This window comes from Staurois parvus, unplaced genomic scaffold, assembly GCF_062004578.1.
Source record: "Staurois parvus isolate SC_StPar_1 unplaced genomic scaffold, SC_StPar_1.0 ptg000446l, whole genome shotgun sequence".
NCBI lineage: Eukaryota > Metazoa > Chordata > Amphibia > Anura > Ranidae > Staurois > Staurois parvus.
In genome coordinates, this window is record NW_028318242.1 from 3355920 (window position 1) to 3372120 (window position 16201).

A 16201-nucleotide genomic window follows, 5' to 3' on the forward strand; every position below is an offset into this window, starting at 1 on the left:
TTCATCACTGTTGTCCTTGTGTCCTTTGAATTCTGAGACAGACTTTCAGAATCCAGATACAGTACTTACTTTAGCATGTGTTTGCTGCCATCTAGTGTTTAGTTATTAGTGCAGCCTAGTTTGGGACCATCTGTTTGTTTTATAATTGTTCAATATTTAATAACATTGATCACATTAGATAGAGACCATTTAATTCAATAATAACTATTGGTATCAATAATTTGGTTCAGTAAATCATTGTGCTAATGTAATTTGCTGAATGCAGCTATTTCTTTTTTATTTCTGCGTTTTCTTTCTCCATATTGCTCTTGATATTACTAAAGGCAAATAGGCTGTTCACTTTGCAAGGAAATGTTTCCCGGTTAAATTCATATTGCAAAGAAAACTCAATCACGTGCAAGGAAAAATAGACAAAAAAAATCACCGTATTTTTGCTTGCATGATTGGTTGATGGGAGTCAGCAGAGTTCACCCCAATTATTAAGCTAGGGAAAAATTCTCTTGTAAAGTGAACAGACTCTTTGCCTTCAGTAAACCAAGCGTATTAGGTCTTTGGGCTTTTATAGGACAGTGCTCTTGGTGGTTGCATAGTTTAACTAATGCATAACTGCTGTAGGTAAAAAACATAATAGTGTTGCCCATAGCCAAAACAATTATTTTTGTAAACAGTATGTGTATATCTTCTAACTGCTTAACACTAATCTGAAAGAAAATATCTTTCAGATACAGAATGTTATCCATTCCAAAAAATTGTATGGAATTCAGCAAGCACTTAAGTTGTTGCACAAGCACAGTAAATTAGGTTCTCAGATTTATCTGATGACATCAGAGGACCTGTAACGTCCAGAGCATAGTGGAGCAGTGGGACTGGTCTTACAGCCTGGAGGTAGCCTGTGGGAGTTGTGGGTTGGATAAGTAAAATTGCTATAATAATCATACAGTAGAGGACACCGGCAACTTCTTTATACACTATGAATTATAGGCTTGTACCTTCAGGTGATTGGACACTGACCAGCTTTTGATGACATACCCCCCCCCCCTTGTCATGCCTCCCCTATAACCCTATCTCTTCTCCCTCACAGAAAAATTGGCTTCACTAATTTATTTTTTTTTTTCTTTCTTGGAGTTCTTCAATAAACCTTGGTGTCTTCTGATGCCTACAGGCACTGGATCCTGTGTGGAGCGCTCACCTTGGCACTTCGTGCAACAAGTTGAGTTATCCACAGAGTGCTATACAGATCCAGGGCCATGTTCCATTACTATGATACCCAGTTCCTGTAGGCCCCTTTTGGGGTTTGACATGTGAAGCCTGAACTTTGTGCGGTCTAGTGTCATGGACAGGTATGCCAGGGTCGCCTTGTATCTCTCACCATTATGTTGCAAAAGGGGCTATGTTTGGAATTTCACATCACAGTATACATTTTCCAAAATTGGCCCTAAAATTCAACCACTCAGAGTTAACTTTCGATTGGATGACCGGATGTTACAGGACACCACTGACTGCACTCTTTATTACCTTTGTGTAGAGCCTCTAAGGTACTCAGGAGCTTGCTCCCACCCTTTTGCCACAAGGATTCCTTGCAGGACAGTCTAAAGCTGGGTTAATGTTCTGGACATGCTTATTCTATCTCCTACTCTACTTTGTTAGTACACCAAAGGGGAATACACTCACTTGTACGTATGGCAGAGATCAAGCAAAAGGGAGCCAATTCAGAACAGCAGGTGAACTTTCGCTCTTCTGAAGAACCACATGTCATTTAGCCTCAGAGTGATGATACGTTCCTTGCACTAGAGCAAGAACTGGTTTTAACACCAGTCTCTGCATTTGATTCTAGCTTTATTTTCAGGCACACAAATAGTGCCCTTCTTGACAAAAGCCAAATTTTCTTCTTCTATGTCACAATTTCCTTGACAGATTACATCCTTAATACAGCCATTTTTTTCCAGGGCTCAGAAACGCCCCACCTCTAATCCTACTGCAGTTTCTTTACTGGTGTCGGACCCTGATATGTCGGTCCTAGAGGGCGCAGAATCAGAAGAGAATGAAGAGAATCTTGAGGCAGTGTTGGATGTAGCTTTAAAAGATTTCTATCCCTCATATTGTCACTATATTGAAAAAACTTCATGAAACATGCATGCTAAAATGAAAAGCTCATTGCCTCTTTCTGCAAAAGCCTTAGCATTGTGCAGAGTAAGACTCCTCCATCTTGTCATACCCCTTTGGGCACAAAGAGACCTACAAAAATGTACAGTTTCCTGTAACTCAAAAAAAGTGTTTACTCTCCCAAAAATCTCTGCTTAACTCTAAAAGAGAGTATGCAAAAAATGGGCTATTCCTATGGCTGATCCTGCCATCTTTGCCCTAAGCAAACATCTCATGTACCTATTGAGGATGTTCCTTCTTTTAACGATTCTGCTGATAGAAAATCTGAGATGCTCTTAAAAGCTCTCTTTAATCTGGCAGGCCCAGCCCTGCAACTAGCTCTCCCTGCTATTCCATATGTCACACTGCTGCTAACTGGACTAAGACAATAAATAGCCAACATGATCCTGTATTTTAGGATTGTGCTGTTAGAGCAATTACAGTGATTGCCTTCTGCTCTTTTTTTTGTGGATACCTTGGAACAGCGGTCTAACATCATTGTTTTCCCTTCTTAGAACTCAGCACATCCAAATGACAGGCTACCTAGACATTTGGCTGGGTTATCAATTTTAAAAAAAAATCTGCTCTTGAGCCTTCCCTGCACCTAGAATATTTAGGTCTGATCCTGGATACATTTGAAGCATATGTTTTTCTTCCAGAGCTCATGCTCGTCAACTAAAATTTAAGAGAATCCCCACAGTAAGAGTTCTGGATCAAAAGGTTGGCTTCTTTGAAGCAGTACCTTTCACCCAGTTCCAATCTAGAACTCTCTAACAAAACATTCTGTTGGCATGAAAAACCAGGCTCTTTCCCTGGAATTATCCATGCCTCTACCCAACTAAGCAAGAACTTCCTTGTCCTATTGGATCATCAGTCCAACTCGAACAGTGGGGAAATCTTTCTGTCCTTACAATTGAAAGCTCTTACAAAAGATGAAAGTCTGTCAGACTGGGGAGGAGTCTTTCAATCCTTGACAGGTCAGGAACATGGTCCAAAACATCTTGCAGCTCAGAGCAGTTAGGTTGTCCCTTTTTTGCAATAGACCGCATTCTAAAGGGACACCCAATTCAAGTGCAGTCAGAAAATGCCACCATAGTGGCATATATCAACCATCAAGGGGGACATGAGGAGCCTGGTAGCCTTGATAGAAGCAAGATTCTCTCATGGACAGAAACATACAGTCCAAAGGGCCACGTTCCCAGAGTGGATAACTGACAGGCACATGATCTCATTCACCACCGCTTGCACCAAAGGGAATGGTCTCTTCATCCGAATGTGTTCAGTCTGATGTGCCAAAAAATGGGGACTCCAGATGTGGACATCCTAGCCTACATATATAACAAGCTACTTTGTTTGCTGCCAGAACCAAGGATCCTGTAGCTTTGGCCTCAGATGCTCTAATTATCTCCTGATCTCAATTCAGGTTAATTTGTGACACCATTGCAAATTCTGCCTTGTCTGTTCCACGAAAAACAGGAAGAGAGAAAAATGGTGATTCTAGTGGAAACAAACTGGCCCAGAAGCACCTGGTACACAGACATACTTGGACTGCTAGCAGACGATCCCTGGCTTCTTCTCAATAAGCCAGAGCTGCTATCTCAAGGCCTTCTAGTCCACCCTGCTTTACAGTCCCTGACTTTAAAGTGGTAGTAAACATCGCTTGCTCAATTGTACCTACAGGTAAGCTTATAATAAATGGAATTGTGCCCGTTTAGGAGATATTCACTACTTCTGCAGCCGGTGACATCACTCACATGTGCGGGAGTGCTGTCATCGTGGCTTGGACAAGCAAATGGCTGTAGCCTGCAAACCTGAAAGGAAGACCGGATAAAGATGGACAGTGACAGTGTGTTACTAGATGGCTTTGCTTTAAGGTAAGTCTTTTCATAATATGCTAGTATGCAATGCATGTTAGCACATTATGTTCTTGCAAGCGGAAGAGATAGATAGAGATATATACAGTCAGGTCCATAAATATTAGGACATCGACACAATTCTAACATTTTTGGCTCTATACACCACCACAATGGATTTGAAATGAAACGAACAAGATGTGCTTTAACTGCAGACTGTCAGCTTTAATTTGAAAAAATCCCTTGTGAAATCCCTTGTGAAAACTTTTATTCAAGGTGTTTCTCATGTTAGGCCCTCCTTGTAGCAAGCTGTTGCCCAACTGTGTAAGCCCACCCACCTGGTATTCTGTTCATGCTTTCTCAAGGTTTTACCAAGTGAATGTCCAATCTTGTGTGAATGCAGTTTTTGGTCACAGGGTTCTTGCAGCAGCACTCTGAACCTGGGTCCTTGAACCTTGTTTTTTTTGGGCCTGTTGGCACAGTTCCAATTGATAGTTGCTACCAACCCTTGTATTCATTGCTTCAGGGTGTCCCATGGTGTAAGAATAAGTTGGCTGTTTCCTGTACTGTACAATTAATAAAATAGGAACTTTGACTTACCTGTAAACTCTATATCTTGGAGTACAGTCAAAGAACACAGGCCACCCTCCCAAACTCTGTGTTTACTCTGCATTGCCTGCTACAAAACTTATGACTCACGGAGTAGGGTTCTAGTGGAGGCATCTAAAAGTTTGCAAGAGTAAAATCACCTGAAGGTACCAGTCTATAATCTATGGTGTATGAATACGTTGCTGCATCCTGTGGCATACTCTAGATAAGGAAATTTATAGGCAAGTCAAACTTTTTTTTTTTTTTCTTTTTGTGCCCCCCTAGACCTAAATGCGCATTTAACCCTTGTAGTGCTGGGGCAGATCCACTGCAGGGGAACATTTTTTCCTTCTACTGGAGTTCAGCTTTAAATGAGATAATAAAATGTATTAAATTGTAACAATTATTCATATGATTTTGTGTTCCATTGCCTATTGAACCCACAATATAGGATTCACCACCATTTGCTGGCAGCATTCACTAGGATTTATAAAGATGGCTGATGAATGTTACAAAGGGCAAATCCAAACAATTTATTGCATTTTATAAATGTATATACATACCAAACAAGATCATAGGATGCTATCATGCAGATAGCTCAGGATTGGAAAGTGGATGTAGACTTGGAAAAAAACTTGTTGTCCCCAAATTTTGCAGCTAAAATACTCAGGCCAGACATAGTCTGGTGGTGCACAACAACCAAGGTGGCATGTGTTGTTGAATTACATTTCATTTAAATACATTTCATTGTGGAATTTGCATGCATGCTGGAGTTACATTTTCTCTGCATCTGGTTCTAACAAAAAATTTGTCAACTACTGTATAGTGTCTGCTAACTATCGTTCCATTATACTTATGTATATAGACAGAGCATCATTTGGTACAATGAAAGTTTAGCAGATTGAAAATAAGATTGCGTTTATGTATTCTTGGCTATAAGAAATCAAACAATTGTGTTATTTGCCTTCAGTCTGCAGGAGACGTATGAAGCAAAGCGGCATGAATTCTTTGAGGAACTCCACAGGAAGGAGGAAGAGATGAGACAGACCTTTGTTCAGAGAGTCCGAGAGAAAGAGACTGTGCTGAAAGAAGCAGAGCGGGAGGTACTTTTATTACTTCCATTGCTTTACTTACTACTCCAAAGTACTTTTCTGGGGAGTTAGGATCTGGGCTAAAGAAGGCTCAACCGTACATGTCAGTATAGAGCAGGGTTAAACAATCTTAGCACTCCAATTATGGTGAAACTATGAATCCCATCATATCATTGCTCCAGGGAAACATGCCTTTGGCTGTCAAAGTATTAGAATGCCTCCTTGGACTTGTAGTTGCACAATAGCTGGAGTGCCTGCCTTTGGTAAAGGGCATCACCAACTGCACATATAACCACATTACAGTTTGTTTTCCTCCATACAACCCTTTTATTCCTGTGTTTGAACACAGTCGGCATTATTCACTGGTACTAGCTTCCTTTTATTCTGATTGAAGACAGTTGTGCCAGATGAGAAATGCCTTGATGCCCCTAAAGTAACAGAGAAGGGTACAGAAAAGTCAACCAAATTATCATGGCATTTTCACTCTTTCCCAGACACACAGAACTTGGCATGGAGGACAGTAAACATGATTACGTAGCCATCTTGAAGAAATTAGATTTTTTATAATTTTTTAATAGGATGTGTTTTATATCAAAAAGGCTAAAATATTGTTTTTTGTTTTCAAAATGGCCAGATCTTTTTGGTTTATAGCGCAAAAATAAAAAATGCAGAGGTGATCAAATAGCATAAAAAAGGTCTATTTGTGGGGAAAAAATGACATAAATTTCACTTATGTACAGCATTGCGTGACCGCGCAATTTTCAGTGAAAATAACGCAGAGCTGTATCTCAGAAAATGGCCTGATCAGGAAAGGAGGTAAATCCTCTGGAGAGCAAGTGGTTAATAGCAATCACTATTGCATACTAGTTCTCCATACATCCTGAAGACAAATCTGAGATTGCCTGACATTCTAAATGTACGCATTCTCTATACAATCAGAAAACGCAGGATTTACATATACTATACTAGATCCTTAAAGGTTAACTCCACTTTCATGGGGAAAAATGCAAATAAAAAAAATATATATGTTTATCATATACAATATTGATACCAGCCCTATTTTAATTTGTTATTCCTTTCCTTTTCAATTAGCAGCACAGTAATTTTCTGTAAAATTCAATGCAATATGGCAACCTGACTGCCTTGTGTACACAGTTGGTGTACAGAATTCCCCCAGAAATGTCATTTCCTGCTTGTGTGATTGGCTCACTAATTTTCCCAGAAGTCTGCACTAAGATACAAGTCAGATTTTAGGCATCCCCTGCAATTTCATTCGTGGTGAGATGCACTTAAAGGGTTATTCTATTGGCGTCAAGAAGGAATCCAGGTAATAACGCATGTGATCCCATGTGACATCAATGATGCCACATGGAGCGGGGTCACTCGGGTGATGTCCCCAGGTGGCCCCGCCTCTTACATATTTAAGAACTGTCAAGCAAGCTCAGAGGCAGAGGGCTGGCAGCGATCCTCGGGAACAGAACTCTTTTTTTTCTAATTTTGCAAGTCGGCGGTGGGCATCGTGATTGACGTTGGATCTACTGCGGGGGACACGCTTTTAGTTTTTTCTTTTAATAAAGGACTTTTCAAAGACCGTGTCCTGTCTTTTTTTCATACTACACTTTTTGTTTTTTTGTGAATGAGTAGTGATACCATGTACCCCATACTCACTCACATGGGGGGGGGGAACTGGGGGCCCCTTTGTTAAAGGGGGCTTCTAGATTCCGATAAGCCCCCTGCCCGCAGACCCCAAGCCAGGGTTGTGGGGAAGAGGTCCTTGTCCCCATCAACATGGCGACAAGGTGCTTTGGGGGCATGTGTTGAGGGCATGTGGCCTGGTATAGTTCAGGAGGGGGCGCTTGCTCATTTCCCCCACCCCCCCTTTCCTGACCTGCCGGGCTGCATGCTCGGGTAAGGGTCTGATATGGATTTTGGGGGGGCACACCATTTTTTTTTTTTTTTTTTTTTAATTTTGGTGTGGGAGTTCCCCTCAAAATCCATACCAGACCCAAAGGGCTTGGTATGGATAGGAGGGGGAACCCCACTCCGTTTTTTAATTGACAGTAATTCTTTTACATTCAGCTGTCAGTGGGGAACCCTGCTGACAGCTGAAACCTTAACATATGATTGTCACTACTAAAATACTGCATGACTTTATAAAATAACTCATGTGGTATTTTAGTAGCGTTTATTTTTTCTGACCTCCTGAATGGATTAATTGGTTTTCAATGCATTCCTATGGGAAACGGTGTTTAAGTTTACAAATTTTTTGCTATACGAAAAGTCCTGCAGAACGAATTAAATTCATAAACCGAGATATTACTGTATTATAATGTGGGATTTTCATTTAAAACAGTAACTTTTTAATCTGTATCATTATCGGTAGAATAGTTATTCTCAGACTGAAGGCCTTCTTTTTCACATCTGTTTATGATGTATATGTATGTACAGCTTCAGAACAGATTTGAACAGCTGAAGAGGCTTCATCAGGATGAAAGAGCAAGTCTTGAAGAGAAAAGGAAAGATTTACAGGAAGAAATAAATGCTTTCAGTAAACGGAAAGCTGCTGCAGAGCTCTTGCAAGGACAGGCGTTTGGAACCGTGGCCAACACCAGTTTAAAGAAGGATCGCAAAACGTAAGTGTCTTGTTTTACTGTGTTGCAAATCCATTCGTAGAGATCAGTAAATATTGCTGTCTACAAAGTAAAACTATGCATCAATATAAAATTCTGATATCAAAGTAAGGGGGAGATGCATGAATATAATATGGGAAAAAAATAAAATACAGGAGCACTAAATTGTACAGATCATACAATCTGTTTAATAATTAAATAAGATGATTCCATTGAGCATACAGAGAAACTATTACACATATGACAACTGTCAATGTAAGTACACCTGTTAGAGTTACCCAGGGAGTGGGGGTGGTACTGAAATGCATCAGTGGTGGTGTGGGCTCACACTGGAGTACACCAGCTATCAAAACTGGTTTATGTACTACATATAACTTGCTTGGGACATTACCTGGGCTGTGGTTGCTCAGAAGGTCTTTTGTACTTGCTGAGGGGGAAACCATTTCAACAGAAACACTTACCTTGAGGGCTAATTCTCACAGTCCAAAAGACAAACAAACGAATCCAGCACTCCAATCCTCATGCAGACTAAAAGAAATTCAGGATGACAGATGAAGAGGTGCTGCCCTTCAAAGATCGGGAAATCTGAACACTGGTGAAAAAGAGCAGACACGGGCGCACTTTCATCGTGCATTACTGTGGTATACCACGGTATAAAAAAATGAAATGCCCAAAGACAAGGATGAAATAATAATGATAGAAATGATGGAGAAATACCATAAACAAATGAATATATAAAAAAGACATATAACCAAAGGTACCCAAAAAATACACAAATATTACCCAAAAAGTTGCACAAAAAAAAAAATATATATATTTTTAGCTCTGAAGAAGGGGGTTTATCTCCCGAAACACATTAGCTCATCCCTATTAAGGACACAGCATTTGTGTGACTGTTATTGCGGACCACATATTCTGCTTTTATCTTCGTTGGTTTGTGAGTATACATCCATTTGTCTATGTAATAAACACATGGTATACCACGGTAATGCACGATGAGAGTGCGCCCTTGTCTGCTCTTTTTCACTTAATTCACACAGTATTCAGTGACACATGTTTTACTGCATTGTAAATTGCATGTGACTGCAAGGACACACAGAAAACCATTGTTTGCTGTGTGCCCCATTCATACTGCAATGTAGCCCAGGGCTGTGCTGCAGCATGCTTCAATAAAATGCAGACATGCTGCATTGTATCACAATGGAAAAATTGAGCCATGTGATGCACTAAATCACACTCCACACTGCCCCTTACTGCAGCCAGGAACAAACATCTGTTGGAGCAGTAAAGCGCTCCATTAGCTGTCCGCTATAACATGAACCCACCCTGATAGATGTCACACAAGTAATATTTGACCCCGTGTGCTCATGACTCCATGTATATGCAAATAAAGCATCTTAATTTAATTATTAAATACATATGCGCAGTTTAGTGCATCTGTATCTTATTTTGTTGTTTTTAGCATTATGTTTTCCTGCATACCTTCAAGGACTGCATATCTTGTATCTTGGGGATTTTGAATGAACTTTGGCAGTGATTAGCTGTGGACAGGCTGTTGCAGTGGTGAACGTATCCTGGTGTGCAATTTGTAACACTATGGAAAGACCAAATACAGAAATAATTGTACAGAGCTATGCCATAAAAGAGATGACTATTTTAAGTAATAGCTATAACTGCAGTCTTTCCATCATCTTTACTCTGTAAATGCAATGCCCTAAAGCAAGTGCTCAGTTGCTCTGGCAAATCTGCCTCTTGTTTTACTACTTACCGTATTTTTCGCTCCATAAGACACACCTAGGTTTTAGAAGAGGAAAACAAGAAAAAAAAATATTCTGAACCAATGGACTGCAGACATAGTACAGGAAATGACCAGAGACAGCGGACGTAGTACAGGAAATGACCAGAGACTGCGGACACAGTACAGGAGATGACCAGAGACTGCAGACATAGTACAGGAGATGACCAGAGACTGCGGACATAGTACAGGAGATGACCAGAGACTGCGGACACAGTACAGGAGATGACCAGAGACTGCAGACAGTACAGGGATGACCAGAGACTGCGGACATAGTACAGGAAATGACCAGAGACTGCGGACAGTACAGGAAATGACCAGAGACTGCGGACACAGTACAGGAGATTACCATAGACTGCAGACATAGTACAGGAGATGACCAGAGACTGCGGACATAGTACAGGAAATGACCAGAGACTGCGGACACAGTACAGGAGATGACCAGAGACTGCAGACAGTACAGGAGATGACCAGAGACTGCAGACAGTACAGGAGATGACCAGAGACTGCGGACACAGTACAGGAGATGACCAGAGACTGCGGACACAGTACAGGAGATGACCAGAGACTGCGGACACAGTTCAGGGGATGACCAGAGACTGCGGACACAGTACAGGAGATGACCAGAGACTGCGGACACAGTACAGGAGATGACCAGCGACTGCGGACACAGTGCAGGGGATGACCAGAGACTGCGGACACAGTGCAGGAGATGACCAGCGATTGCGGACACAGTACAGGGGATGACCAGCGACTGCGGACACAGTACAGGGGATGACCAGAGACTGCGGACACAGTACAGGGGATGACCAGAGACTGCGGACACAGTACAGGGGATGACCAGAGACTGCGGACACAGTACAGGGGATGACCAGAGACTGCGGACACAGTACAGGGGATGACCAGAGACTGCGGACACAGTACAGGGGATGACCAAAGACTGCGGACACAGTACAGGGGATGACCAAAGACTGCGGACACAGTACAGGGATGACCAGAGACTGCGGACACAGTACAGGGGATGACCAGCGACTGCGGACACAGTACAGGGGATGACCAGAGACTGCGGACACAGTACAGGGGATGACCAGAGACTGCGGACACAGTACAGGGGATGACCAGAGACTGCGGACACAGTACAGGGGATGACCAGAGACTGCGGACACAGTACAGGGGATGACCAGAGACTGCGGACACAGTACAGGGGATGACCAGAGACTGCGGACACAGTACAGGGGATGACCAGAGACTGCGGACACAGTACAGGGGATGACCAGAGACTGCGGACACAGTACAGGGGATGACCAGAGACTGCGGACACAGTACAGGAGATGACCAGAGACTGCGGACACAGTACAGGGGATGACCAGAGACTGCGGACACAGTACAAGAGATGACCAGAGACTGTGGACCTTTGGGGAGCAGAAAGGGGGTGGGGCTGTCAAATTTGCATACCCGCTCCCACTTCCACGGAGTTGTTCTCCCTCCCCATCTTCTGGGACACATGACAGGTCTCAGAAGACTGCCAGACCATTCACAAAGTGCAGCACTTCTCACGCATGCGCAGTGGGCACCCGGCTGTGAAGCTGCGAGCTGTCATAGCCGGGTGCCCACACTAAAGATGCCGGTGCCAGGGAGAGAAGATGGTGAGGACACTGCTGGACTGAGGAACAGGTAAGACCAAGGAGCAGGTTCTGCTGCACAGAAGAACTGAGCGGGCCGGCCCGTTATTCTAACACGGCGGCGGCGGGAATACCGGGCTGAGCGCTCCATATTCGCTCCATAAGACGCACAGACATTTTCCCCCATTTTTTGGGGAGAAAAAAGTGGGTCTTATGGAGCGAAAAATACGTTACTAACTAGCACAGAACAACTATGGAAAAAGGGCTTCTGACTTTTCTCCAGCTTTCTTAATCTGTATATTTGCCCTGGGCCAGTGAATCAAAAAATACTGTAGATTTAGCATAACAACCAGGCAGTTAGAATTTTCAGAAGATGATCAGTGATTGGACTACTATATTTTTATTGAGGAAAAGTTGACTCCAATGCTCTGTTTGAATTGTTACATATAACTGCTATGGGGATGTCTTCATACAGATGATATATAATTTTACCAGAAATGTAAAGTTGATATTCACTGTCAGTCTTAAACCCATCTATGCTTTGTTTTGCAGTTTCATGTGATTGGATGATGCTACAATCAAATTCTGTGGTGGGGATGGTTTTTTTAACTCCATCTGTTTTTAAATGGGTCCCTGAAGCCTCCATCTATTTCTGAACAAAAAGAATAGAAATCTGTGTACAATAGCCAGTGGCAGAAGATAAAGAACAAAGCAAATTTCCATCAGTACATTTTATTGTAACCCTGTCCTAACTAGATGGCTGTTTGGATGTTATGCTCCCTCCTGGAGCTGCCTGGTACCAAAGAATACAAGGGAAGAATTTTGCAGCTGTAGAGTCCAGGAATCGTTACTATTTAAATGGATATGTTTTTCAGGATAAGCAAAGTATTCTTTTATGTAGGTTACTAAGGAAATGGGACATATACAAGCTGGAGACATGTTAATATGCCCACAGCTAATTCTATATGTTTAATCTGCTTTGTTCAGACATGTTACTGTTTTCTAACTTTTAGTTACAGGAAAAACATTTATATTCATATCTATTCTGTAATATTGTCTGTTTCATGCGGACTTTGAAATTTAGGTAATTTTGGATTTCCCTGTGTTTTGACATATCACTAAGATGATAATTGTTTGAATTGCAGGAGTGAGTGCATAAATGGTTGCCTAATCCAATTGTATATTATAAAACTGATGTTATATAGGCAAGTATACTTATACACAGGAACTTTTTCACATGAATACATCAAGTTCTTTTTAATAAGTCGTGTTGTATTGATTGCATAACAACTACCCAAGATGACATTTTAACATTGTTCCAGTTAGAGTTGCACATGCTTATACCTGCAGCAGATTTTAGGGCCCCCTTGTAGTGCCAAAGCTTGCCTTCCTCCCACACATTATTTTTACGGGTCAGTATAACTATGCGGGGCTGGAGAGAGAGAAGACAAGCTCTTACATAACGTTTCTGAGCTGTGTTGGTTATGGCCGCAGAAGGGACAGCATGCCTCTTCTGATTACCCCTGCTGCTATTTATTAGTATTTTAGGTACCCCTTAAAATGTGTATGCCTATTGACAGCATCCTCTAAGGACCAGCTCATACTAAGAATCACACAAGAACATGCTGTGCATTCATGTGCAATTCACATGTAGTTCTGTATGGTGCAATTTCAGTGAATTCATTTTGAATGGGCTGGTACTGCACCCCATCCAAAGTAGTGCATGCACTATTTTTGGAAACGCAGTGCAACCAGATCATATGGGACTTTTTTACAATATGACCCAAGGCAGGAAAACGTACTGCATTTGTGACCTGTGTTTGGGGTGTTGTTACCGTATTACTGACACCCGCTGCAGATCGCAACTGCAGTGTGTTTTGAATGCGGTGTGGGAAACGCACACAAAATGCAGAAAACAGTACTATTGCATCAGAGTGCCCCCACTCTGGATGAAGGAGCAATGGGGGCACCTTTGGATAGCAGCATTGTCACTCTGGGGGGAGGGGAGTGTTAGATGTACTAAGAGTTAGATACACTAACAAATTGAAGCCATACTCCAGCTACTACTTTATAACCAGCAACAGTTTTTTTTTTTTCCTTTTGAGATCAAGTTTTTCCACAAATAAAAGCTGATCATTGTAAGCCCCCCCCCCCCGTCAGTGTTAAACGGTTTGTCTCATCTCTGTAAACTGATAAATCTGCAAGAGAACTTGCTATTTTGAAAATCAACAGTCTTACTGGCTAGATCACCAGGTGAAGATAAAAGAAAGAGCCTAAAAAAGAAAACGCATGCAGCCACCACATCTAAGAATCGGTAAACTGAAATTTAATAAATGTGTGCTTTTGGATTTAATACCGCCTTAAATAAACTCCTTTTAATATCTTGGAAATGCATGAAGATACTTACACCTTTCTTTTTCAATAGTTTTTTATTGTTTTTGTCACGAAGAGGAAAATACAACAATACTTTCCAGTAGCAAAGTGTACAGGTATACAATAAAGTAGAAGAACGCAAAAACAAAATGCCCTTCAATAAAGAGCCAAATCAAGCATAATGCTCTTCAGAGTCAGATGTGATGTTGGTTGTCATTCATGGTTGTAACCTCGTCCAGGGTCAAGGAAGCAAGGTAGGGCTTATATCAAAATCTCATGAATATATACAGTAACTATGTAACCAAATTCAAATACAGCACTCAATTACCCCTCCGGTAGGAAAGGAGGCGAGAAAGGGCCCGAGACGGGAAACTCGGGATGCCATAGAGATTTAAGTACATGACCCTTCTAAAAGAACAATACTTGTATAAGCACCATGTCATACAATGCAAAACTGATAAAGAAAAAAAGTGACCATCTGAGTACAACTGAATACAGAGAATACTAAGAAGGGGGTAAGAAAAAGAGTACAGGAAGAAATGGGGGATTGGAAAATGGGAAGTAGGAGAAGGAGCCTGCCCCTTGCCCGACCGACCGTCAGCTCGCCTCTATTCAGATGGTAGCTGTGTGTAAGACAGCCAAGGGTTCCAAGCTTTATCAGACAGCAATTGCTTATCTCAAAGCGTACTAACAATTTCTTTTTTACTGTTTGAGTGTGTTTGTTTGGGAATGTTTTTGATTGGCTTATTAAGCTACTCGAGCATTCTTCACCCAGGATAACTGTACTCCAGCTTGGCCATTTTTTTTACAACAGGCTGAGTGGGAAGTGATTAATGAATAAAGGTAAGTTATAGATCCTATGTAGCTTAGTGTATAAACTCTCACAGTATTACGATTGACTTTAGGCAACCTCATAACTATTCACAGGCAGTTTTGAGCTCTCCAGATATGTCATCTTCTAAAACAACTTTGACTATATACTTTGATGTAAGTAGAGAAATATTGAACAGTAGCCCTTAGAACACAATCAGAATGGCCCTATACATTTTTTTCTGTAATCATCCCATCAAATTATTGGTACACTAATCATAATGTTAAATTCATAATTTTAAATGAAAACATTAAATGATTGCAGTGAGCATAGTATGAGACACCAGACTTAGAGCCATAAAAATGGATGTTATGTGAACAATAATCCTTTGGTCCTTGAATATAATACAGGATCCTATGGAATCAGTGTAGACGTGTTTGTGGTTGTATCTTTTCTTTTTACATGAAATAGTTATTAAGAGATAAAGGGTTATCTTTTAGCTGATCGCATTTAGCTGAAACACATTTATGTGGACATTATCATCAAGTGTTTTTTAATGCTGTGATGCAGCCACCCTGCCAGATATCTCAGCCAGGTTCTGGCCCACTTGAGGTATGCCCTACAGCCTGGTCCAAAACCCACCCCAGCCTTTGTTTGGACAATGTAGGAAAAACATATTGGGGTTGCTTAACTAAAACCGGATGCATGGTAGCCAATCACCTTCTAACTACAGCTAATTCAATTAAAATTTTGCAAAAAGCCTGGAAGAGCAGAGCTGCATCAGATTTTTCACTCGCCAGTTTTGGTAAATCAACCTCATGGTACATCTGCCTTTTAAAGAATAAGCAACAAATCACTAGGGTTTTTCTCAAAAGGAAAATGTGTGTGTGTATATATATATATACACAGTTGCAAGAAAAAGTATGTGAACCCCTTGGGATTACGTGGAGTTTTGCATGAATTGGGCATAAAATGTGCTCTGAACGTCATCTAAGTCACAACAATAGAAGAACACAGTCTGCTGAACATAATACTACACAAACATTAGATGTTGCCATGGTTTAATTGCACATAACATGTAAACCTTCACAGTGCAGGGAGGAAAAAGTATGTGAGGCCCTAGCTTAATGACTTCTCCCAGAGCTAAATGGAGCCAGGAGTGAGCCAACCTTGACTCCAATCAGTGTGATGATATTGGATGTGTTGCTGACAGCTGTCCTGCCCTTAAAAGACACACACCTGTTTTGGGTTTACTGGTTTCAAGAAGCGGTGTCTGATGTGAACCATGCCTCGCAG

At 41.4% G+C, this 16201-nt stretch overlaps 1 protein-coding gene across 2 annotated transcripts in view; it reads left to right on the forward strand.

Moving 5' to 3' along the window:
- The window catches only part of LOC149453618 (septin-10-like), a 99397-nt gene extending 85286 nt beyond the window's left edge, over positions 1 to 14111 (forward strand). For both annotated transcript variants that reach the window (XM_089688137.1, XM_089688138.1), the window contains exons 9-11: positions 5554 to 5686; positions 8123 to 8307; positions 12274 to 14111. In XM_089688137.1, coding sequence (XP_089544263.1) covers positions 5554 to 5686; positions 8123 to 8307; positions 12274 to 12283 — 328 coding nt within the window. In that variant the 3' untranslated portion in view covers positions 12284 to 14111. The remainder of the gene's footprint in view (positions 1 to 5553; positions 5687 to 8122; positions 8308 to 12273) is intronic.
- Positions 14112 to 16201: the final 2090 nt, after the last annotated feature.